Source organism: Gobius niger (genome assembly GCF_951799975.1).
Source record: "Gobius niger genome assembly, chromosome: 21".
NCBI classification, from domain to species: domain Eukaryota; kingdom Metazoa; phylum Chordata; class Actinopteri; order Gobiiformes; family Gobiidae; genus Gobius; species Gobius niger.
Genome location: NC_136872.1, coordinates 1,044,742 through 1,069,432, shown reverse-complemented (window position 1 = coordinate 1,069,432; position 24,691 = coordinate 1,044,742). Strand labels below are relative to the sequence as shown.

At 50.9% G+C, this 24,691-nt stretch overlaps 2 protein-coding genes across 5 annotated transcripts in view; one reads left to right on the top strand and one right to left on the bottom strand.

Annotated features, from left to right (window-relative positions):
- The first annotated feature begins 226 nt into the window (after window positions 1-226).
- Window positions 227-20,505, top strand: rcor2 (REST corepressor 2). Its single transcript, XM_079579615.1, has 14 exons — window positions 227-422; window positions 6,723-6,850; window positions 7,024-7,080; window positions 7,304-7,384; window positions 7,506-7,558; window positions 8,236-8,397; window positions 10,434-10,558; window positions 11,034-11,100; window positions 11,169-11,408; window positions 12,952-13,029; window positions 13,098-13,155; window positions 15,696-15,763; window positions 19,247-19,393; window positions 19,809-20,505. Exons 2-14 carry the CDS (start codon window positions 6,727-6,729, stop codon window positions 20,094-20,096), a joined length of 1,548 nt encoding a protein of 515 aa, XP_079435741.1. The 5' UTR covers window positions 227-422; window positions 6,723-6,726; the 3' UTR covers window positions 20,097-20,505.
- Window positions 20,506-22,948: 2,443 nt separating this feature from the next.
- The window catches only part of mark2b (MAP/microtubule affinity-regulating kinase 2b), a 73,055-nt gene continuing 71,312 nt past the window's right edge, over window positions 22,949-24,691 (bottom strand). For all 4 annotated transcript variants that reach the window (XM_079579599.1, XM_079579601.1, XM_079579600.1 and 1 more), the window contains one exon: window positions 22,949-24,503. In XM_079579599.1, the coding sequence (XP_079435725.1) occupies window positions 24,154-24,503 (350 nt within the window). In that variant the 3' untranslated portion in view covers window positions 22,949-24,153. The remainder of the gene's footprint in view (window positions 24,504-24,691) is intronic.

Sequence of the window (24,691 nt, the reverse complement as noted above, 5' to 3'; positions counted from 1 at the left end):
ATGTGTTTATTGTGTGTGATGATCTGGGTTTTTGGTTCCATCATGTTGTCCAGTCCAGCCCTAGTTGGCCAGACCCATGTGCTCTTCATCTAAAATGTACCAATGCATTAAAGTGTGAAACTGAGTGAGTTCCAGTGAGCAGTGAGAAAGCTCATGGGGGGCTCCGGGGGTCTGCATGGCACAGTCAGGGAGATCTAGTTAACGCTGCTCGCAGAGGCATCAGGCGGATGTCCACGCTCCTCTGGGGTGTAGTCCGGCTCAGCTCCATCTCCAGCTCTGCTCCTCATTGTACCACACTCCGCTCCAATTAGGCTCCAATTCAAGCTCCAAGGATCCCCAAGTGTCTGGTACCGGCCCGGAGACCGTCGGGAGGCGCAGCCAGAGCCGTGGAGCAACTTTGAGCTCGGAGAACACAGACGGAGGTAAGGTCCAACTGTTCTCTCCACTTCAACTACTGACGTTACTAATGTAACGAGCGTACTAGCCTCGAGCTAACAGGCTAACGCTAGCATCCCAACGACTGTGCCCGGTGCACTCCGAGAGGGGGAAGTGAGGAGTCCTTCCGTCCTTAAACCAACGAAAGCGTCCCACACGAGTCTCCGTGGCCTCGCTATCCCGAGAGCTGAAGTGGAGCTGCCCGGGAGTTTGTCCACGGCGGCTCCGCGGCGGCTCCGCGGCGGCTCACGGCGGCTCCGCGGCGGCTCAGCGTGGGCAGACAAAAGAGGAAAGTGTGACCCAGCCAGATGTCTCTGTTGTAAAGTCGGCCGAGCGAGTCTCTGGACCAGCAAATGTTGGAGGCTGCGTTCAAGAGCGACACATTGTTTGAAAAGTCTTTTTCTTTTTTCCCTGAAACAAAGTGTCCACCAGCATCCTGTTCACACACTTAGAAAACAAGCCTCCCGGTGAAGCCACGGGGGTGCGGGGATGAGAGCGCTCTGTTCGGTACTTTACGGTGGGTTACATTGACTCTGTGCAGTGTAAATGATGAAGTTTGATGAAGAAATGGATCTCTCAAGGTGATCGAGGCTATCCCAAAGCGGCGATCGAGGCTACCTGAGCTTTTTCAAACAGTGTGGAGCTAACGAGCCGTGCACGTGTGACGTACACTTGTGTGACCGTGTACGTGTGTGACCGTACACTTGTGTGACCGTACACTTGTGCGACCGTACACTTGTGTGACCGTACACTTGTGTGACCGTACACTTGTGTGACGTACACTTGTGTGACCGTACACTTGTGTGACCGTACACGTGTGTACTTGTGTGACCGTACACGTGTGTACTTGTGTGACCGTACACTTGTGTGACCGTACACGTGTGTACTTGTGTGACCGTACACGTGTGTACTTGTGTGACCGTACACGTGTGTACTTGTGTGACCGTACACTTGTGTGACCGTACACGTGTGTACTTGTGTGACCGTACACGTGTGTACTTGTGTGACGTACACTTGTGCGACCGTACACGTGTGTACTTGTGAGACCGTACACGTGTGCGACCGTACACTTGTGTGACGTACACTTGTGCCGTACACTTGTGCGACCGTACACTTGTGTGACCGTACACGTGTGTACTTGTGTGACCGTACACTTGTGCGACCGTACACTTGTGCCGTACACTTGTGCGACCGTACACGTGTGTACTTGTGAGACCGTACACTTGTGCGACCGTACACGTGTGTACTTGTGTGACGTACACTTGTGCGACCGTACACTTGTGCGACCGTACACTTGTGCGACCGTACACTTGTGAGACCGTACACGTGTGTACTTGTGAGACCGTACACGTGTGTACTTGTGAGACCGTACACGTGTGTACTTGTGAGACCGTACACGTGTGTACTTGTGCGACCGTACACGTGTGCGACCGTACACGTGTGCGACCGTACACGTGTGTGACGTACACTTGTGCGACCGTACACTTGTGTGACCGTACACGTGTGCGACCGTACACGTGTGCGACCGTACACTTGTGTGACCGTACACTTGTGTGACGTACACTTGTGCGACGTACACTTGTGCGACCGTACACTTGTGTGACGTACACTTGTGTGACCGTACACTTGTGTGACGTACACTTGTGCGACCGTACACTTGTGTGACGTACACTTGTGCGACGTACACTTGTGCGACCGTACACTTGTGTGACGTACACTTGTGTGACCGTACACTTGTGTGACGTACACTTGTGCGACGTACACTTGTGCGACCGTACACTTGTGTGACGTACACTTGTGCGACGTACACTTGTGTGACCGTACACGTGTGCGACCGTACACGTGTGCGACCGTACACGTGTGCGACCGTACACTTGTGTGACGTACACTTGTGTGACCGTACACGTGTGCGACAGTACACTTGTGTGACGTACACTTGTGTGACCGTACACGTGTGCGACCGTACACTTGTGCGACCGTACACGTGTGCGACCGTACACGTGTGCGACCGTACACGTGTGCGACCGTACACGTGTGCGACCGTACACGTGTGCGACCGTACACTTGTGCTACCGTACACTTGTGCGACCGTACACTTGTGTGACGTACACTTGTGCGACCGTACACGTGTGCGACCGTACACTTGTGCGACCGTACACTTGTGTGACGTACACTTGTGTGACGTACACTTGTGCGACCGTACACGTGTGCGACCGTACACTTGTGCGACCGTACACTTGTGTGACGTACACTTGTGCGACCGTACACTTGTGTGACCGTACACGTGTGCGACCGTACACTTGTGCGACCGTACACGTGTGTGACCGTACACTTGTGTGACGTACACTTGTGTGACCGCACACGTGTGCGACCGTACACGTGTGCGACCGTACACGTGTGCGACCGTACACGTGTGCGGACGTACACTTGTGCGACCGTACACTTGTGCGACCGTACACTTGTGCGACCGTACACGTGTGTGACCGTACACTTGTGTGACGTACACTTGTGTGACCGCACACGTGTGCGACCGTACACGTGTGCGACCGTACACGTGTGCGACCGTACACTTGTGTGACGTACACTTGTGTGACATACACTTGTGCGACCGTACACGTGTGCGACCGTACACGTGTGCGACCGTACACTTGTGTGACCGTACACTTGTGCGACCGTACACGTGTGTACTTGTGAGACCGTACACTTGTGCGACCGTACACGTGTGTACTTGTGTGACGTACACGTGTGCGACCGTACACGTGTGCGACCGTAGACGTGTGCGACCGTAGACGTGTGCGACCGTACACGTGTGCGACCGTAGACGTGTGCGACCGTACACGTGTGCGACCGTACACTTGTGTGACGTACACTTGTGTGACGTACACTTGTGTGACGTACACTTGTGTGACCGTACACTTGTGTGACGTACACTTGTGCGACCGTACACGTGTGCGACCGTACACTTGTGCGACCGTACACTTGTGTGACGTACACTTGTGTGACCGTACACTTGTGCGACGTACACTTGTGTGACCGTACACTTGTGCGACCGTACACTTGTGTGACCGTACACTTGTGCGACGTACACTTGTGTGACCGTACACTTGTGCGACGTACACTTGTGTGACGTACACTTGTGCGACCGTACACTTGTGTGACCGTACACTTGTGCGACGTACACTTGTGTGACGTACACTTGTGTGACCGTACACTTGTGTGACGTACACTTGTGCGACCGTACACGTGTGCGACCGTACACTTGTGCGACCGTACACGTGTGCGACCGTACACGTGTGCGACCGTAGACGTGTGCGACCGTACACGTGTGCGACCGTACACGTGTGCGACCGTAGACGTGTGCGACCGTACACGTGTGCGACCGTAGACGTGTGAGACCGTACACGTGTGCGACCGTACACTTGTGCGACCGTACACGTGTGTGACCGTACACGTGTGAGACCGTACACTTGTGTGACGTACACTTGTGCGACCGTACACGTGTGTGACGTACACTTGTGCGATCGTACACGTGTGTTTTTGTGTTGGATGAGTGAGTTTTTAGTTTGGAGCTAACTTCGGGCACAGCAGCTGTTAGTTTGAGGGGGGGGGGGCGGGTGCCGCCAGAGACAAAGACGCCCAGTGAGAGCCTCGAGCACTCGTATTGTGAGGCGAGTTTGGCTCCACAGCCGCTTGTCCCCCCCCCCATCACCCCGCACCGGGGACGCGTGGGGCTGCTCGTGCGCGGCTCGCTGACCGTACACCGGGCGGCGGCTCAGACTGTGCCGTGTCCTGAGATGACCGTCTGAAGTAGACTGTTGGAGCGGGGGGAGGGGGGGCGGGGGGCTGCTTGTGTTTGGGGGAGGTGTCACGTCCTCCACGTCGTTCACCTGAAGCCCCTGGGAGTCCCAGTGAGCGTAAGAACGCTTTTGGGCTCATAAGTCCATTTGTTAACCATTCTCCTCATTTTAGAGTCACAGTACAATTATAGTGAGGAAAACTCAGGGAAACAATATACATAAAGTACTGTCTAAATCTTCACAAACAAGAAACAAGATACATTTTTATATTTATTTAAAGGTACACTGCGTAACATTTTGGACTATACTGTTGCCAACAATACAAAATATGCTTCTAATGAAAATGCTATTTCTGCAGTGGTAAATCAAAGAATGGATTTGGATAAGAACCTAACCTTTTTAAATCTCAAATTCTGCTGACTTTAGTCACATCGAAGTGGAGACGCACCCACTCCAGTTACAGTCATGTCTTAGTAGAGCTGATGTTTGTTTGCACATTATTCAATGATGAAAATATCTGTCATAAAACAAATGCTTAATTTGATCCCCCGTTTGGGGCAACGCTTTCCCCTAATTCAATTTTCTTCAGGGTGAAGGATTCGGGAAATATTTAGGAGGATCCAGCAAAAAATGTATCTGATATAATGGTGTCTAATGAGAGTGTTCCGGCAAATGTTTTGGCCTGTTCTCCCAATCCATCACATCAGACCAAAAGTGTTCCTGAAAGTACTCATTTACAAATGAAGTACTGTTCACTTGTATTTATTGGGTAAAATTTTATTCGGTGTGGCTTTAAGTGTTGTTTGAATTAAAAACTTATTGAACATGCAAGCATATTTTTTGTCTTCAGGTTTTTACCCCTATAAAGAAAAGGCAATAAAATTATGATTTAAAAAATAAAAATAGTAAAAAGAATATCTGTATTAGCCAGATTACTAAATAAATGAATACTAGATGAATTCACAATAAATACCGCGAGCTTTTATGACCACGGGACTTGACATCCTTATTCTCCACCTTCAGTTTTGTAACAGTGTTACTAACCTGATCACTCTTTGGTGATCTTGTTTCATGTGCGCTTGAAGAGGAAAGTAAAGCCATCTGCCGCCGGTTCACACTTCACTGCCATTGGCTGAATCTGCCTTGTCACTCTCTTGGAACATAACAAAGACTGACAATAAGTGGGTGGTGAAAAGTCTAACGTGCCTGTATTTGTGCGTCGAGCTTCAGTGAAATAAGTAGATAAATAATAAATAACCGAACCAGGATATGGCAATCTCTCCAAAACAGCAGGTGGTCAGAGATGCAGTTTTCTGATTCTGACCGGCCCATTTCCCCTCACGCACGGCGTTGGCTCACCTTGTAGGTCCTTAGCTCCAGTTAGAGATTCTAGGATCGGTCCCAGACTCTTTTCACACACTCATCTTTTTCTGTACACTTCTTTACTGACGAGGACACTGCGCTTGTCTCTCTGGATTGGACTCTACGTACTTGGACTATCTTGAAGAGAGGACTCTCCTCTGAGTTAGTCCAACGTCAAATAGTATCTCCTGTTGGGCTACAGAGCAATGAATGAAAAGTGCGATGTAAAAGTTCTTTCTGATATCATTCCCTCAATCGTAAGATGTCCATGACAAAAACATGTTTTTTGTCATTTTTGTCTCAACAACAGCAACTACGGCCATGTATTCAGAGACAAACTGAACCTGTTATCGATCCAATAGTTCAGTTACATATCTGCCGATCTGTCTAAACAGAGTAGAGCGCACAAAACACAACGTAGATTCACCTGCTCAGTGTTTAAGTTGATTGGTGTTACAGTTGTGTTCTTTTATGTGCTTCACTCTTAAATACTTTGTGTTTCCTGCTTCACCAACTTTATCAACCGCAAGTGGATAACGAATACAGAGGTCATTTTCACACCTTCAGGGATCCTAAAGGGGCCGACCAGCTCTCTCCCTATGATTCTGACTCCGCCCCCTCCTTACTGACGTCACAGCCTTGTTGGGACATGGTGGCCATTCACAAACATCCACTACTCCATCCATCTGACCATCCAGGGTCACACGGCCTCATCAGTGAACACGATTTGATTTGATTTGTTCAAACTCTATGACACTGAAATATCATTTGCATAATCATTTGGAATGCAGTGTATATCATATATTAGTTTCACATTTTAACTTTGTAACGATATTCAAATTTTCCGAGTTTCACCTGTATGTGGAGATTAACTTTTTTCCAGATACAACAATATTGTTGCGATTTATATCAAATAGTATGAACATAACTAGACTTAATGAAAACACTATATTAGAGCAGGACAAGGCTAAAATGGAACTAAAACTGAACCGTTGCATGTTTGAAAGTGTTTTTGTTTTTGTTGTGTATATTAATGTGATGTATTTAGCCGTCATTGTATTGGTCAGTACTGGCCTCTGTGCGTTTACTGCTGTCTGGACTTGTACTGAATGGTTGGAATCATTTCAGAGCCATGCCCTCAGTGATGGAGCGCTCGGGGTCCGGGGTCCTCTCAAGAAGCCGAGCCAAGACTGTTACCAATGGCAACAGCCAGCCCCATTCTGAGGAGGAGAGCAGTGATGAGGAGCATGCTCACGGTAAGAGCAGCTCAGAGCACATGTTCTACTGAAGCTTCCATTCAAGGGTTAACGATCCGGTCTCCGGTCAAACCAAAGTGTGCTTATGTATGTTTGTGCGCCTTGAATGGAGACGAGGACATGGACTAAACTTAAAGTCCACTCAGAGGTTTGTGTGTATGTTTCTCTTCCAGACAGCATGATCCGAGTGGGAGGAGACTACCAGGCCCAGATCCCAGAGTTCAAACCAGGTAATGGCTTCACATCAGCTGGATATGTCAAAGGAGCGGAGAGGGTGGTGATGCATGTACAGGACTCCAGAGTGTGACATGTCATGGGTGTGAATGAGAAATGAGCTTTTTAAGATGGCTGCAGTCAGGTGCACATGCTCCTGCTGTGTTCTGTTCGTCATGGTTCCACAATGTGAGTGTGGAGCCCTGGTTCTAATTCAGCTCTGACATGTGTGTTCCACAGACAGTCCCAGTCGCTACACAGAGAAGGACCAGAGGAGCATGCTGGTTTGGTGCCCCAACAGCCAGCTCTCAGACGCCATGTGTAAGACCCTCACACACAGCTCCTGTCCTGTCCTGTCTGACCTGTCCCTGTCCTGTCTGACCTGTCCCTGTCCTGTCTGACCTGTCCCTGTCCTGTCTGACTTCCTCTTTCCTGTGTGCAGTGGACGAGTACATCCTGATGGCGAAGGAGAAGCACGGGTACAACATGGAGCAGGTAGTGTTGGGCATCACTGTGCTGCCTATAGTGTCTGACAGATTAGACTATAGAAGATGTACTTAATACAATTACATTTCAGGCTTAAAGGTTTACACTGATTTGGCAGAAATGTCCTTTTTTGCGTGAGTTTCTGTAGACTAGAGCCTCGGCTGCCGGTATTTAAGTTGTTCTGAGCATTAGAATTAGAATATTAGAATTAGATCAGTGAAGGTTGTAGATTTAACGGGAGACTCCATTGATACAGACGGCCCATATTTAAGGCAGCCAGCAGGGGAAAAGAAAGAAACTGAACGTTCTCTCATTTCTCCACCATTACTCTTTAACAAATGCTAAATAATATATTTTTCTACTAAAGATAGGAAGAGCAAAGTGGTTCAACAGCCCATAAGTACTTAAAAACACGACAATTTTAACCAAGAAGCTATCAGTAGCTTCATGCTACCTATGCTTAAGTTAGCAATGAGTGACGTTTGTGACTTCTACTGAAACATTTGCTGTGAAACACATCCATATGGACCCGATTTTGGCTTGACTTTTTTGTGTGTGATGAATATGTTTATATTTCGACAGAAAATGGCTAAAAATTGTGATTCCCATGAGAGGTTTTCTTCCTCCTCGGCTAGGCCGTCTGTGTCTAAGAACGTCTGAAACATGAAGTACCGTGGTGTGTTCAGGCTCTGGGCATGCTGCTGTGGCACAAACACGATGTGGAGCGCTCCCTGGCCGACCTGGCCAACTTCACCCCCTTCCCCGATGAGTGGACCGTGGAGGACAAGGTGCTGTTTGAACAGGCCTTCAGCTTCCACGGCAAGAGCTTCCACCGCATCCAGCAGATGGTGAGCCCCACACAGACCCAATGGCCGCTGGCTGCTCTGCTTTATGCCCACGACACTAGAGGCCGCCATTGCTGTAGTTCCTCCATATCGCCTCTACTGCCCCATTGAAAAGTATTGGAGCTTAGACACCTTAAAAACAACTTTAGCCTGGTTTCTATTTTTTCAACACTAGACTAGGCTAGATCTTCCTCCTGAGATAATGCTGGGTTAGTCACAACTAAAGAAACCAGGCTGGTTTTCGTAAGAAGAATTTTAGAAATCTGGTACTTAATGAGGCTCGGACTGTTAGCATTGGAGCAGCGCGAGCTACACATCACACAAGGGCCGAGTCTACAGTGAAGATCCCGTATGACCTATTTAGGAACATGCTTCGTCAGAGCTGGGGATGCGGAGTCTGTAAATCCACCATGACTTCCCCCACGAGCGTGGTCATTATGGTAAACGGGGAGGAGTGAGGAGAAGCTGTCCATTTATATATACAGACCTCGCGCAGACCTCGCGCAGACCTCACGCAGACCTCACGCAGACCTCGCGCAGACCTCGCGCAGACCTCACGCAGACCTCACGCAGACCTCGCGCAGACCTCACGCAGACCTCACGCAGACCACAGACAGAACGCAGACCTCACGCAGACCTCACGCAGACCTCACGCAGACCGCGCACAGACCGCACGCAGACCTCATGCAGACCTCACGCAGACCTCGCGCAGACCTCATGCAGACCTCACGCAGACCTAACGCAGACCTAACGCAGACCTCGCGCAGACCTCGCGCAGACCTCGCGCAGACCTCGCGCAGACCTCGCGCAGACCTCACGCAGACCTCACGCAGACCTCACGCAGACCTCACGCAGACCTCACGCAGACCTCACGCAGACCTCACGCAGACCTCACGCAGACCTCACGCAGACCTCACGCAGACCTCACGCAGACCTCACGCAGACCTCACGCAGACCTCACGCAGACCTCACGCAGACCGCAGACCTCACGCAGACCTCACGCAGACCTCACGCAGACCTCACGCAGACCTCACGCAGACCTCACGCAGACCTCACGCAGACCTCACGCAGACCTCACGCAGACCTCACGCAGACCGCAGACCTCACGCAGACCTCACGCAGACCTCACGCAGACCTCACGCAGACCTCACGCAGACCGCAGACCGCAGACCTCACGCAGACCTCACGCAGACCGCACGCAGACCGCAGACAGAACGCAGACCTCACGCAGACCGCAGACAGAACGCAGACCTCGCGCAGACCTCGCGCAGACCTCACGCAGACCGCAGACAGAACGCAGACCTCACGCAGACCTCGCGCAGACCTCACGCAGACCGCAGACAGAACGCAGACCTCACGCAGACCGCAGACAGAACGCAGACCTCGCGCAGACCTCGCGCAGACCTCACGCAGACCTCACGCAGACCTCAGACAGAACGCAGACCTCACGCAGACCTCATGCAGACCTCACGCAGACCTCACGCAGACCTCACGCAGACCTCACGCAGACCTCACGCAGACCTCACGCAGACCTCACGCAGACCTCACGCAGACCTCACGCAGACCTCATGCAGACCTCATGCAGACCTCACGCAGACCTCACGCAGACCTCACGCAGACCTCACGCAGACCTCACGCAGACCTCACGCAGACCGCAGACCTCATGCAGACCTCACGCAGACCTCACGCAGACCGCAGACCTCATGCAGACCTCACGCAGACCGCAGACCTCACGCAGACCTCACGCAGACCTCACGCAGACCTCACGCAGACCTCACGCAGACCTCACGCAGACCTCACGCAGACCTCACGCAGACCTCACGCAGACCTCACGCAGACCGCAGACAGACCGCAGACAGACCGCAGACCTCGCGCAGACCTCACGCAGACCTCACGCAGACCGCAGACCTCACGCAGACCTCACGCAGACCTCACGCAGACCTCACGCAGACCGCAGACAGACCGCAGACAGAACGCAGACCCCGCGCAGACCGCATGCAGACCACCAATGACTCTGAGTGACACATGTACCTGTGCAGCTTCCAGACAAACTCATCTCCAGCCTGGTCAAGTACTACTACAGCTGGAAGAAGACGCGCACCCGCACCTCGGTCATGGACAGACAGGCCCGCCGCCTGGTCAGCAAGAGGGAGAAGGACGACAGGTGAGGCGCAGATAGATCATCGGATTCTACTTTGAACGTTTGTTTTTAAAAGATTCAGTACATTATTTAAATACATCGTGGTGCACCAATGTCTAACTTTTAAGATTGTCACTACGACAAGAATACATTTGAGAACATGTTTCTCAAAGAATTTAGAGAGACATGTTCTGATTTTTGCGACTTGCAACATGACGGGCAGGAGGAGTGAGGCGGCAGAGAGGGAATGGACAACAGAAATATTGAATTCTGAACCAAATGTTTTTTTTGCACATTCAATTTGCTTAAAATGAAAAGTAATCGTAACAAAGTCGCTCAGACTCCACCCGCATAAGGAGCACCCCGACAAACAATAGTTTCCTGAGAAGGGCTTATGGGTAAAGGCAAGTTGAGCACATAATGGGGTCAAACTCCCCTAGTGTGTCCCCTGTAGGACCCACCCTGCTGTGAACTGATTGGTGAATGTGTCTGTTTTCAGTAATGATGAGATAGAAGAGGGTGAGCCCGGCAGCGACAGTGACTTTGATGTCGATGCTAAGAAGGAGGTGAGAGTATAAAAGACTCGTCAATTGTGCTGCGTTCTGAACTGTGTTAAGTATATGGTGCTTTTTAGGCAGCCAAGCAGAACCCTAACGGCAGCAGCGGGGACAAGCTGACCCCCAGTCGATCTGGGGTGGTGAAGAAGGAGAGCATGGGAGCCCAGTACAGACACCACCCTCTTCGGGCCCGCCGCAGACCCCCCAAAGGCATGTACCTGGACAAGGGGGACATCACAGCCGTGTCAGCCTCCCACGACTCAGGGCAGCTCAGCGTACGGCAGCTCGACACTCAGCTGGTGTCACTCAAGAGACAGGTACAACCATACGAGTGTCATTCAAATAGAAACGTGCTCTCTGTTTATTATGGCCACTTTTTCATTTGACATGTTAATGAACAAACATGGTATACATGCATGTAAACATGCCGGAGTGTAGCCAAAGGCTAATTTCCATTCGTAGTCCCATGGGCGAGGGTCACAGGTGTTACAAAACATTGCAGAATAAAATTAACGTCTACAGTAAGTACACCTGAGGAGAGAAGATAGCAACGCTGTAGCTACTCGCTAAGTTACTACAAACACAGGAGAAAATCCACACGGAGCTGAAGTAAAGGAGAAAAGAGACCATTTAAGTAACATCTCAATACTATTGTTGAATAAAAATACATAAATGAATAAAGCACAGGCATTGGGAGCTTTTGGACATGGGCTTTTCTGTCTATGGACAGTGCAATAAAAAATAAAAATTATCCATCCATCCATCCATCCATCCATCCATCTTCTTCCACTTGTCCGTTTCCGGGTCGTGGGGGCAGCTGTTGGAGCTGCCCAAATCACATTGCACCAGCCCCTCATGGCTCCTCCTGCAGGTGGTGGGTCCACAGAAGGACGGCCTCATGGTTCTAACCGGGCCTGTTGGTCTCTCATAAGGGGCTTCATGAACCGCTCTTTGTCTGACCCGTCACCTAGGACCTGTTTGCCATGGGAGATCCTATCAGGGGCACGAAGCCCCCGACAACAGAGATCATTCGGGCGCTCAAACCCCTCCACCACGTTAAGGTGGCGATTCCAGGAGGGGAATAAAAATTATATTGAATGAAATTAAATAGATAAATAAATGGCATCAGCACAATTCTAATATAAGTGCTCTTAAATGTGTAGCCTACTTTACTCAAGGATTAAGAATGTTGAAGAAAATGCCTTGTACTCGTATCTGTATTCAGTATCGGCAAGTACTTAGATCAAAGTACTCTTATCGGTTTTAGAAAAAGTGGTATCGGTGCATCCCTAATCACATTAGACTTATAAATTCATGCAGCTTCACAAACACATCATCCATGTTAGAAGAAAAACAGATATTTACAATAAAATACAACATACCCACTAATGTGTGCAATTTTAGATTGCCCATAGCCATTAAAAAAAAATCTTTTAAAATGTTTCAATTCAATATAGCACATTTCCACTGTTAAAGGAAAGTGTTGTTAGCAGCTGCTCACTGTTGGCCTTGGTTGGCACGTGTAATCCCTCGTCTTCATTGGCGATTTATCCTACTGTTGCTGCTGTCTCTCAGTCAAAAGGTGCGTCACGATGGGCTCAGTGCGCAATTGCACAAGTGCACATTGTGTCTGTATTTCCTTAGCATTTCTACGAGCTGAGGTGGTTTGGTGAAGCACTGCATGTGGCAAAGGGAACCTTGTCTTAAATCTGCCCATCAATGCCTGCAGAGGGCACTCCACTTCACAATGGGTTTTGGATAAGCCACCACTGAGTTTGGAATGAATAATGACTACAATGTACATGAAGTGTAACCCATGATTACTGTTCTCCTCTCTCCACACGCGTGTGTGCTGTGCAGGTGCAGGCCATCAAACAGAACAACAGCAGTCTGAAGCACAGCCTGACCGAGGGCGTGGACTCTTTCAAGCCTAACGAGGTAACACTCCTGCTCTTCCTGTAGGTACACTTCCCTCTGACAGCCCACTGACCCTGTCTGTCTCACAGCCCGCCCCCAAGATCAACTCCCGCTGGACCACCGAGGAGCAGCTGCTGGCAGTGCAGGGTGAGGACAAGACTGCAGACATTTACTGCTAGGGCCTTTCCACCATGAGCTGGGTCAGAGCTGGGTCAGAGCTGCGTCAGAGCTGGGTCAGAGCTGGGTCAGAGCTGGGTCAGAGCTGGGTCAGAGCTGGGTCAGAGCTGGTTCAGAGCTGGGTCAGAGCTGGGTCAGAGCTGGTTCAGAGCTGGGTCAGAGCTGGGTCAGAGCTGGGTCAGAGCTGGGTCAGAGCTGGTTCAGAGCTGGTTCAGAGCTGGTTCAGAGCTGGTTCAGAGCTGGGTCAGAGCTGCGTCAGAGCTGGTTCAGAGCTGGGTCAGAGCTGGTTCAGAGCTGGTTCAGAGCTGGGTCAGAGCTGGGTCAGAGCTGGGTCAGAGCTGGGTCAGAGCTGGGTCAGAGCTGGTTCAGAGCTGGTTCAGAGCTGGTTCAGAGCTGGTTCAGAGCTGGGTCAGAGCTGCGTCAGAGCTGGTTCAGAGCTGGGTCAGAGCTGGTTCAGAGCTGGTTCAGAGCTGGGTCAGAGCTGGGTCAGAGCTGGTTCAGAGCTGGTTCAGAGCTGGTTCATTTTTTTTGAAGAAATTGTACTTTTTACTCTAGTAAAATAATGAAGTATCTGTACTCTTGAGTAAAAATAATTGTTGCTTTTTCCACTCTGAGTAAATATTGAATACTTCATTCTCATCTACAAAGTAGGTGTGGTTCATCTTGTGCACCTTATTCTTTACAATTATTTTATTTTTATTTATTTTCATGCCATTTTGGAATGCCGTGGAATTATTGTAAATACCACACTTGCTTCACACCATTTATAGTGTCATTGAAAATAAATCTGCTCAAGTAACATTATCAATATTTCAACATATTGGCCTCTCTGTCACCTCTGGCAGACGGTGGAAATGTGTTGTGTAAATAAATGTGTAATTGGGACTTAATCAACATTACAGTTGTGAGTCAAATTTGAACTTACTGATTCCTGTTTATGTCATCCTTCTTCTGGAGAGGTCTAGAAGAGCAGCTGAAACAACTGTAGGCAGAACTTTACAGGTTTTCCCTATATTGAGGTCCTCTGAGTATTTGTACTATTCAACTACTCAAATGGACATTTCTGTTACATGTTAGGTTCTTACCCGCATAATGTGGGGAGAGACATTCAGCAAACAGTCAGGAGTCAGGACTTGACCCCAAAACACTGTTCCTCCACATGTGCCGCAGTCGTAACCAGGGGCGTAGCACCAAATTCGTCAGTGTTTGACTTGAAATTGCATCTGATTTGGCTTCAGTTACAGTTACTTCTTTAATCCTGTGGTGACATAGATATTTAGATTAGGGTGGAATATTCTATTTTCATTGGGCCAATTGAAATGGCTAGTTTTAAGTAGAGCATAATGATTATTAGCATATCACATTAAACAGGAGGGCTGCACCAGGGACATGGGATATTTGTGCTGAGAATAACACATTTGTCACTTTAAAATAGGCATTAAAATGCTATTTTACATAAAATGATGATACTATATGATGTCTCTGTGGCCCACAGGCCTGAACACAAAACTCAAGGGCTTCAGTCTGATTTTAGTCCCACCATATTTGAAGCCTATACCTTTAAGTGTATTGTCAGTAAGTTGTTGTTGTAAAAAGTTATGTGGAATCGACTAAATGGCTCGAGCTCCACCTTTCACTAGAACCATGTGGACTCGTCTCCAAAGCTGCGCATTTATAATGCCAGTCTCCAAATGCGCGCGGCTAATTTGCATAATTAATTCGCCGAAAACGGCGTGCGCGACCTGTGGCTTTGTCCCTGTATTGGCCTGAGGCTCAATTATAATAAATATGAGGAAAGAGAAACTTTAGAGGTTAAAACGAGGAGAGAAGGAGCTCTGACTCTGACTCTGCACCGCCCACTTCTCAGCGCAGGCAGAGGCAGGACTCACCTCACCTCATGTTTAACTGTCATTTATGACAGAAAGTTTCCTCTCAGCTCCGCTAGAACAGGCTAGTGCTAAATAAAAGCACATTAGAGCGAGGCCAGACTAATATCTGTCTTTCCTCATAGCTCTGCGTACATTACAGAGTCCACCTCATCAGAGTCACTGCTGAGCTGAAGCGCACGGTGCTGAACACCGGTGTGTGGGCTGAACCATTGGGCACATTTTTGAAGGGGTGTCAGGGCCCTGAGATATTATCAATCATTATTGTTTGTGCAAAATACTGTGTAGCAACCATTGTATTTTAGCCCGGTTGTTCAGTTCTTATAGTATCAATTATGAGGAAACTTAGAAAGTACAATACAGAACGCTTTCTGCAGCATTTTTGAGGGCCCCTACCCTGCTCTGGGCCCTGGGTACTCAGTACCCTTTACCCCCCCAGTCCGACGCCCCTGGTCGTAACCACTAGGCAACCACTAGGTTGCCATTGTGCAACCATTGGTTGCACATTTTAGAATTATTCATTAAAAATCTCTTAATGATAAAGTTCATGCTTTTGAAGACGACAGATTTGTTGGTTTGATCTGAACCAAAGGGACAGAAAACTCAGATTGTTTGTGTCCACAGCCATCCGCCGCTACGGGAAGGACTTTGCCGCCATCGCAGAGGTCATCAGCACCAAGACTCCGGCACAGGTGAGGCCCGTCTAAGCCCCCAGTACACCCGCACTGCTCTCCCCAGTACACCCGCACTGTTCTCCCCCAGTACACCCACACTGTTCTCCCCAGTACACCCGCACTGTTCTCCCCAGTACACCCGCACTGTTCTCCCCAGTACACCCGCACTGTTCTCCCCAGTACACCCGCACTGTTCTCCCCAGTACACCCGCACTGCTCTCCCCCAGTACACCCGCACTGTTCTCCCCAGTACACCCGCACTGTTCTCCCCAGTACACCCGCACTGTTCTCCCCAGTACACCCGCACTGTTCTCCCCCAGTACACCCGCACTGTTCTCCATACGACCACACTGTTCTCCCCAGTACACCCGCACTGTTCTCCCCCAGTACACCCGCACTGCTCTCCCCCAGTACACCCGCACTGCTCTCCCCAGTACACCCGCACTGTTCTCCCCCAGTACACCCGCACTGCTCTCCCCAGTACACCCGCACTGCTCTCCCCAGTACACCCGCACTGCTCTCCCCAGTACACCCGCACTGTTCTCCCCAGTACATCCGCACTGTTCTCCCCCAGTACATCCGCACTGTTCTCCCCCAGTACACCCGCACTGTTCTCCCCCAGTACACCCGCACTGTTCTCCCCCAGTACACCCGCACTGTTCTCCCCCAGTACACCCGCACTGTTCTCCCCCAGTACACCCGCACTGTTCTCCCCAGTACACCCGCACTGCTATCCCCCAGTACACCCGCACTGCTCTCCCCCAGTACACCCGCACTGTTCTCCCCAGTACACCCGCACTGCTCTCCCCCAGTACACCCGCACTGTTCTCCATACGACCACACTGTTCTCCCCCAGTACACCCGCACTGTTCTCCCCAGTACACCCGCACTGTTCTCCCCAGTACACCCGCACTGTTCTCCCCCAGTACACCCGCACTGTTCTCCCCCAGTACACCCGCACTGTTCTCCCCAGTACACCCGCACTGTTCTCCCCAGTACACCCACACTGTTCTCCCCAGTACACCCGCACTGCTATCCCCCAGTACACCCGCACTGCTATCCCCCAGTAAACCCGCACTGTTCTCCCCAGTACACCCGCACTGTTCTCCCCAGTACACCCGCACTGCTATCCCCCAGTACACCCGCACTGTTCTCCCCAGTACACCCGCACTGTTCTCCCCAGTACACCCGCACTGCTATCCCCCAGTACACCCGCACTGCTATCCCCCAGTACACCCGCACTGCTCTCCCCCAGTACACCCACACTGTTCTCCCCAGTACACCCGCACTGTTCTCCCCAGTACACCCGCACTGTTCTCCCCCAGTACACCCACACTGTTCTCCCCCAGTACACCCGCACTGCTCTCCCCCAGTACACCTGCACTGTTCTCCCCAGTACACCCGCACTGCTCTCCCCCAGTACACCCGCACTGTTCTCCATACGACCACACTGTTCTCCCCCAGTACACCCACACTGTTCTCCCCCAGTACACCCGCACTGTTCTCCATACGACCACACTGTTCTCCCCCAGTACACCCACACTGTTCTCCCCCAGTACACCCGCACTGTTCTCTCACAGTACACCCGCACTGCTCTCCCCCAGTACACCCGCACTGTTCTCCCCAGTACACCCGCACTGTTCTCCCCAGTACACCCGCACTGCTCTCCCCCAGTACACCCGCACTGTTCTCCATACGACCACACTGTTCTCCCCCAGTACACCCACACTGTTCTCCCCCAGTACACCCGCACTGCTCTCCCCAGTACACCCGCACTGCTCTCCCCAGTACACCCGCACTGCTCTCCCCAGTACACCCGCACTGCTCTCCCCAGTACACCCGCACTGCTCTCCCCCAGTACACCCGCACTGTTCTCCCCCAGTACACCCGCACTGTTCTCCCCCAGTACACCCGCACTGTTCTCCCCCAGTACACCCGCACTGTTCTCCCCCAGTACACCCGCACTGTTCTCCCCAGTACACCCGCACTGCTCTCCCCAGTACACCCGCACTGCTCTCCCCAGTACACCCGCACTGCTCTCCCCAGTACACCCGCACTGCTCTCCCCAGTACACCCGCACTGCTCTCCCCAGTACACCCGCACTGTTCTCCCCAGTACACCCGCACTGCTCTCCCCCAGTACACCCGCACTGTTCTCCCCAGTACACCCGCACTGTTCTCCCCAGTACAACCGCACTGTTCTCCCCAGTACACCCGCACTGTTCTCCCCAGTACACCCGCACTGCTCTCCCCAGTACACCCGCACTGTTCTCCCCCAGTACACCCGCACTGTTCTCCCCAGTACAACCGCACTGTTCTCCCCAGTACACCCGCACTGTTCTCCCCAGTACACCCGCACTGCTCTCCCCAGTACACCCGCACTGCTCTCCCCCAGTACCACCGCACTGTTCTCCCCCAGTACACCCGCACTGTTCTCCCCCATTACACCCGCACTGTTCTCCCCAGTACACCCGCACTGCTCTCCCCCAGTACACCCGCACTGTTCTCCCCCAGTACACCCGCACTGCTCTCCCCAGTACACCCGCACTGCTCTCCCCAGTACACCCGCACTGCTCTCCCCCAGTACACCCGCACTGTTCTCCCCAGTACACCCGCACTGTTCTCCCCAGTCCACCCGCACTGCTATCCCCCAGTACACCCGCACTGCTCTCCCCCAGTACCACCGCACTGTTCTCCCCCAGTACACCCGCACTGCTCTCCCCAGTACACCCGCACTGCTCTCCCCCAGTACACCCGCACTGTTCTCCCCCAGTACACCCGCACTGTTCTCCCCAGTACACCCGCACTGCTATCCCCCAGTACACCCGCACTGCTCTCCCCAGTACACCCGCACTGTTCTCCCCCAGTACACCCGCACTGTTCTCCCCAGTACACCCGCACTGTTCTCCCCCAGTACACCCGCACTGTTCTCCCCCAGTACACCCGCACTGCTCTCCCCAGTACACCCGCACTGCTCTCCCCAGTACACCCGCACTGCTCTCCCCCAGTACACCCGCACTGTTCTCCCCAGTACACCCGCACTGCTCTCCCCAGTACACCCGCACTGCTCTCCCCAGTACACCCGCACTGCTCTCCCCAGTACACCCGCACTGCTCTCCCCAGTACACCCGCACTGCTCTCCCCAGTACACCCGCACTGCTCTCCCCAGTACACCCGCACTGCTCTCCCCCAGTACACCCGCACTGCTCTCCCCAGTACACCCGCACTGCTCTCCCCAGTACACCCGCACTGCTCTCCCCAGTACACCCGCACTGTTCTCCCCCAGTACACCCGCACTGTTCTCCCCAGTACACCCGCACTGTTCTCCCCAGTACACCCGCACTGTTCTCCCCAGTACACCCGCACTGTTCTCCCCAGTACACCCGCACTGTTCTCCCCAGTACACCCGCACTGCTCTCCCCCAGTACACCCGCACTGTTCTCCATACACACCGCCCCCTTACTGCTCTCCGTGAGCCCACACTCACTCTGCCTGTGTTCAGGTCAGCTCCTTCTTCGTGACATATCGGCGCCGGTTTAACCTGGACGAGGTGCTGAGGGAGTGGGCCGCGGAGCAGGTCTCCAGCAAAGACGCACCTAAAGAAGAGGACATGGGCCCTGGGGCTGAAGGAACCAATGACGAGGACGAGGTGAGGGCCCCTGTCTGAGATGTGGTTACGATGACGATCTGAGGGCCAGGGCTTAAGATAGCACTTCGTAAACAGTACTGCTTTAAACACAATACGAGCGATGGCGATGTCGTCACATCCGTTGGCCGTGGTCGGCATTTTACATTTTCAGATTTGATGAACATTTTATTAAAATCCTATGATCAGCAAAAACAATGTTCATAAAGAAATACAGAAATAAATACATAAATAAATATATAATAAATGCACTTATTATAATAAATGCATGCATTTCTTTGCACATTTGATCTTTAATTAATTAATTAATATATTTATTTATTTTGGCAGCCAGGGTCCTCCATACTAACCCGCCGTTAGCTTTGCCCGTCTGCCTGTTCTTAGCCCCGTCTAATTGCCTAATGTGGTGCCTTTGCAGGTGAAGATGGAGGACTCTCCCTCGGACACTTCGGGAGGCTCTCCGTCCTCGGGTCAGGCCCCGTCCTCTCTGTCCCAGCCTCCACCGCTGCTACGTCCCGCACCTCCATCTGCCCCGCCCAGCCTACTGCGCCAGCCTCCGCCCCTGCAGACACGACCACTCCAGACCCGCACTCCTCACAACCACCCCCCTCCTCCACTCATCCGGCCCTCATCGTCCTCCCCCGGGGCCGCTCAGGGGCCGCCCTCACTGCTGGGGTCCAAGGTGGAGCAGGCTACGTCACACTGACCCCTCCTCGTACACACTCGCCCAGTGAGCACTCCCTTTAAGACACGCCTACCTCCTCACCCCTCTGCGGCCCACTCCCGGACTGGAGCCTGACCCCTCCGCGGCCCACTCCCGGACTGGAGCCTGACCCCTCTGCGGCCCACTCCCGGACTGGAGCCTGACCCCTCCGCGGCCCACTCCCGGACTGGAGCCTGACCCCTCTGTGGCCCACTCCCGGACTGGAGCCTGACCCCTCTGTGGCCCACTCCCGGACTGGAGCCTGACCCCTCTGTGGCCCACTCCCGGACTGGATTCCCTTTGCTTTAAGATGAGCCGAGCTTCTCGGTGGAGCAGATTGAGCCCTTTGTGTTTTTTGTGATACAAGCAGAAGTCTTGCTTTGGAGCTTGTTTCAGAAAAGCTTCCCTTTAGTTTTAGTTTTAGTTTTCGAGCTGACCACAGCCCAAAATCAAAATTCCAAAATCAGTCTTTGTTTCAAACTTGTCCCTGTCTGGTTTTGGATCCGTTTTGTGAACATAGGTCTGATGTTTTTACCTTGAACATTGACCTTCAGCTTTGAATTTCTATTTTGAATATTTTGTCAGCTAACAGCATTTCTGAAATACGTCCCAGAGGAATAACAATAATATCAAACGTGTATATGGCTTTACATGGGGAGTACATTTCAGCGCCTGTATCACTTTGTGAAGAATCTGCTCCGCCGCCTTTAAGAGACACTCATGGCGTTGAACTGTTGTTTGGTCTGGCATTATACGGCGAGCTGTAATAGTTTAATTCATGTGAGTAGCATAGACATTTTCTTGTGATAAATAATGTTTACCTGGACACTCAGAGGCTCACCTGATGTTAGCCTCCTCGTTTGCTAGCTCTGAACTGAAGCCATGTATCTGAAGATAATGTTCAGGACAAATGTAATATTTGAAATGAGGACTTGTGTTCACAGAGAGAACTGTGCTGCCAAAGTCAAAGTTTCTTTAGTTCACACACGTTTTTAGTTGTAAAGCCCTGTGTGCAGTCTCCATGACAACAGTTAAACATGTTTTTAGAATAAAATGTTTCAAATGACTTTTGGAGTCTCCCAGTCCAGTGTACTCTGATCTGTGTGTACTGAAAGTCCTGAGCAGGCCTTACCCAGCTCCAATGTGACCAGTGTGAGCGACATGGGCCTGAAACATCTGACCAGTGTGAGCGACATGGGCCTGAAGCATCTGACCAGTGTGAGCGACATGGGTCTGAAGCATCTGACCAGTGTGAGCGACATGGGTCTGAAGCATCTGACCAGTGTGAGCGACATGGGTCTGAAACATCTGACCAGTGTGAGCGACATGGGTCTGAAGCAACTGACCAGTGTGAGCGACATGGGCCTGAAGCATCTGACCAGTGTGAGCGACATGGGTCTGAAACATCTGACCAGTGTGAGCGACATGGGTCTGAAGCATCTGACCAGTGTGAGCGAGAAGACATGGCATCTTATCTCATCATGGCAGTAATCCATTAGTTAACTCCCATCGTGCCCCTGTACTGCCCCCTTGTGGCCGATATTAGCTCACACTATGCACACTATTGGTGAATGATTATATTATATATTATAGCATTATCCAAATAAGTGTTCTTTCGCAAATGAGTGCTGTTTTGGTTCCACCAGATTTGAAGGATATCAGCTCGTGTAGTCACGTCAGAAAGCAGCGCCTCAGCAGAGCGGTCACTCGCCTGGATGATGGGCGAGGGCAGACGGACCAGCTGACCGCTCCACATCCAGAGAACAGCGAGAGCCGCCTCAGATCACGCAGCGTCATAAAAGTCCTTTCCCTCCTGCTCCGTTTCCTTTACTCCAGCGACATCATTCTTCAGCAAAAACGCCATCATTCTTTAAATCATGAGTTTGTTCTGAAAAGCATTGTTTCTGTTTTAGGGGGCAAAACACAACTTCAATAGTTTCAGTCATATTTGATTTGTTCACATCAAAAGTGTTGCCCTGAGGAGAGGAGGGGTCACAGCCGAGTGAGAAAATATTAAAGCCGAAGTACCAGATTTTTTGTTGTAAATTACATTTATTTCTGCCATCACAGGGTTCAACTGTAAAATATAGATTGTTGCAATGTTTCCCCCCAAATGCTTCACTTTGCTCAAAGCTGTACAACGTGAAAGGTGCAGTGGCATATAATTGATTTGCTTGAACAATGCGAGTGTGCAAGAGGGACTGTGACAGCTAGAAACGAGTTTGGGCCAAAACTAAACATGACATTTTTTGAAGAGGAAAAATCCGGTGACCAGCTCTAACAAACTCTACCAGCAGAGGGCACACTATGAATCCACTTCGCTCCGACCTGCTTTATTACTGCTGAAGTGCTTGCTCACCGCCAGATGGCGCCCACACAATGCCGCTCACCAACACAGAGTGTGTGACACACTGTGCAGGTCAGACGGGGTGAAAAGCAGGGAGAGACATTCAGCAAATGAAGATGGAACACTGTAACCAATCCCAGCACAGTGGGTTTGAGTCCCATGTGCGTGACATCATCCTCATCCCCCAGACCAGCGGCTGCCACGTTTAGCCAAAGACCAACGAACAAAACCTTTAATGGTTCGTACTTGTGTTGAAATGTGAAAGAATAGTTCATGATTTCATATCTAAATGAAGATAAAATCAGGACTAAACTGGGTCCAAATGAGATCTACATTCTGTGTGAACTGTGTAAGCCACGTCTCCACCAGAAAACCCCAAACTTCGAGCATCACTGAAGCAGAAATGAATGAAGTTTACAATGGCAGATGACCTTGAATACCACCTGTAGGACGAGGACCACACTTAGAAAAGTTTTGTCACGTTTCAAATACAGAGCTCAGGCCATGGTCATTATCCTTGTTTTTATTACTATGGGCGTCATTTTTCATCATTTTGTCTTTGCACAAAAAGGAAACAAAAACAATACATTGTTCAGGCGTTGATCAGCCCCAACCCGATACCCAGCACTACACTTACAGTTTGCTCAAAACACAGTTAAAATCAATGTCAATTACAGCAATGTAAAACAAAATAATGTAAAAGAAATCAACCCTGAAAGAGATAATATAACAGCAAAAGCCGGAAATATCATTCGAATCCAACACCCAGCACCTTAGACAAAGATCAGCTTTAAAACAACCAACTCTCCATGTATTAAAAACTTAAACAGCTATAAAATGACAGTGTCTGTGATAAAGAACGTGTTAGGTTTGTGTGAGCGCTGAGTGAGTGAGCGGTGGAGAGCAGAGGTATGTGCCGTCTGCTCTCTGCCTCCACCTGCTGGGCCAAGGCCTTTCCAAACCGGGCCAAAACCGACGCCCCGGACATGAGTGGAAGGTGCTCAAACAAAAAGGCAGCAAAAGGACTCCACACATACCCCGTCCTACAACATCCAATCTGTACAAACCACAAAAATATATTATCCCATCAAAGAGAAGCAGAGAGATTTCACCGTTTTCAGAGTGGATTTGGTTTCTCCAGTGATCTGTGCAGGATATAGTCACACTCACGCACGCTTGGATGGGTCTTGGCTGTGTCTTTGGGAGCTGTGGAGGGGCTGAAATTAAACACATTCTCAACATGAAGGCGTCGCGCCGACCAAAGTGATCAGACATAGATGTGAAAGAAAAGGATTCTTCAAAGAAAAGGCAACGATGGATCTCCCCTCTGTTCGTCGGATGTGCCCATCTTTTCCAGTGCACAACTTTTAACAAGCAATAAAATAAAGAAAAAAGGTTTCAAAGTAACAAATGTGAGCGCAGACGAGTGGGGAGTGATGTGGATATGTTTGTGCTGTAGTGGAGTCTGGAGCGTTCACTGACTCTCCGGACTTCAGGCGACTGTTCTGGCGCCTGTGGCGGTCAGTCCTGGCTGAATAAATACAGGAGGTGAGTGGTCAGTGATGAGAGGGCAGACATGCAGAGGACTGAATGGCAAAGAGTCTGACTGAAGCCCCACAGTGTCCACACAACAATGACAGAGTGAGCCCGCCTCCGCGTTGGCGTTCGCTTCAGCTCCCCCCAAACCTCTCCCTCCTGCTGGGACTGGCGCTCTCACAGCTTCAGCTCGTTGGCGATCTTTGAGGCAATGTTCTTGAAGGCGATGGAAGTGCCGGAGATGCGTTTGAAGCGGACCCCGTTGAGCGAGAGGCGGGGCAGTTTGCACACCTCCATCTCCCACTGCACAAAGTCGTCCCGGGCCGGGTTCCCCGACACGCACAGCAGCATGTAGCGCTCGCGCAGCTCGTACTCGCAGCTGTTGGAGTCCAGCACTTTGCGGATCTCCCGCATCATCTCCATGGGCTCCATGGAGGAGGTGGTCTTCATGGACCAGGTGAAGCGCAGGGAGCGGGGTTTGGCCGGGTCCTTCTGCCCCCCAATGGCTGGAGGGGTGCCTGTCCCACCTGCAACACACACTCAGTCAGCACCAGTCCTACAGAGCAGGACTAAGAGGTGCACAGGAACCCTGTCATCCCTGTCTAATCAAGTGTACTTTATCAAAACATCTCTCTCTCCATCTCTCTCTCTATATATCTCTCTATATATCTCTCTATATATCTCTATCTCTGTATATGGACCTCATTTATCAACA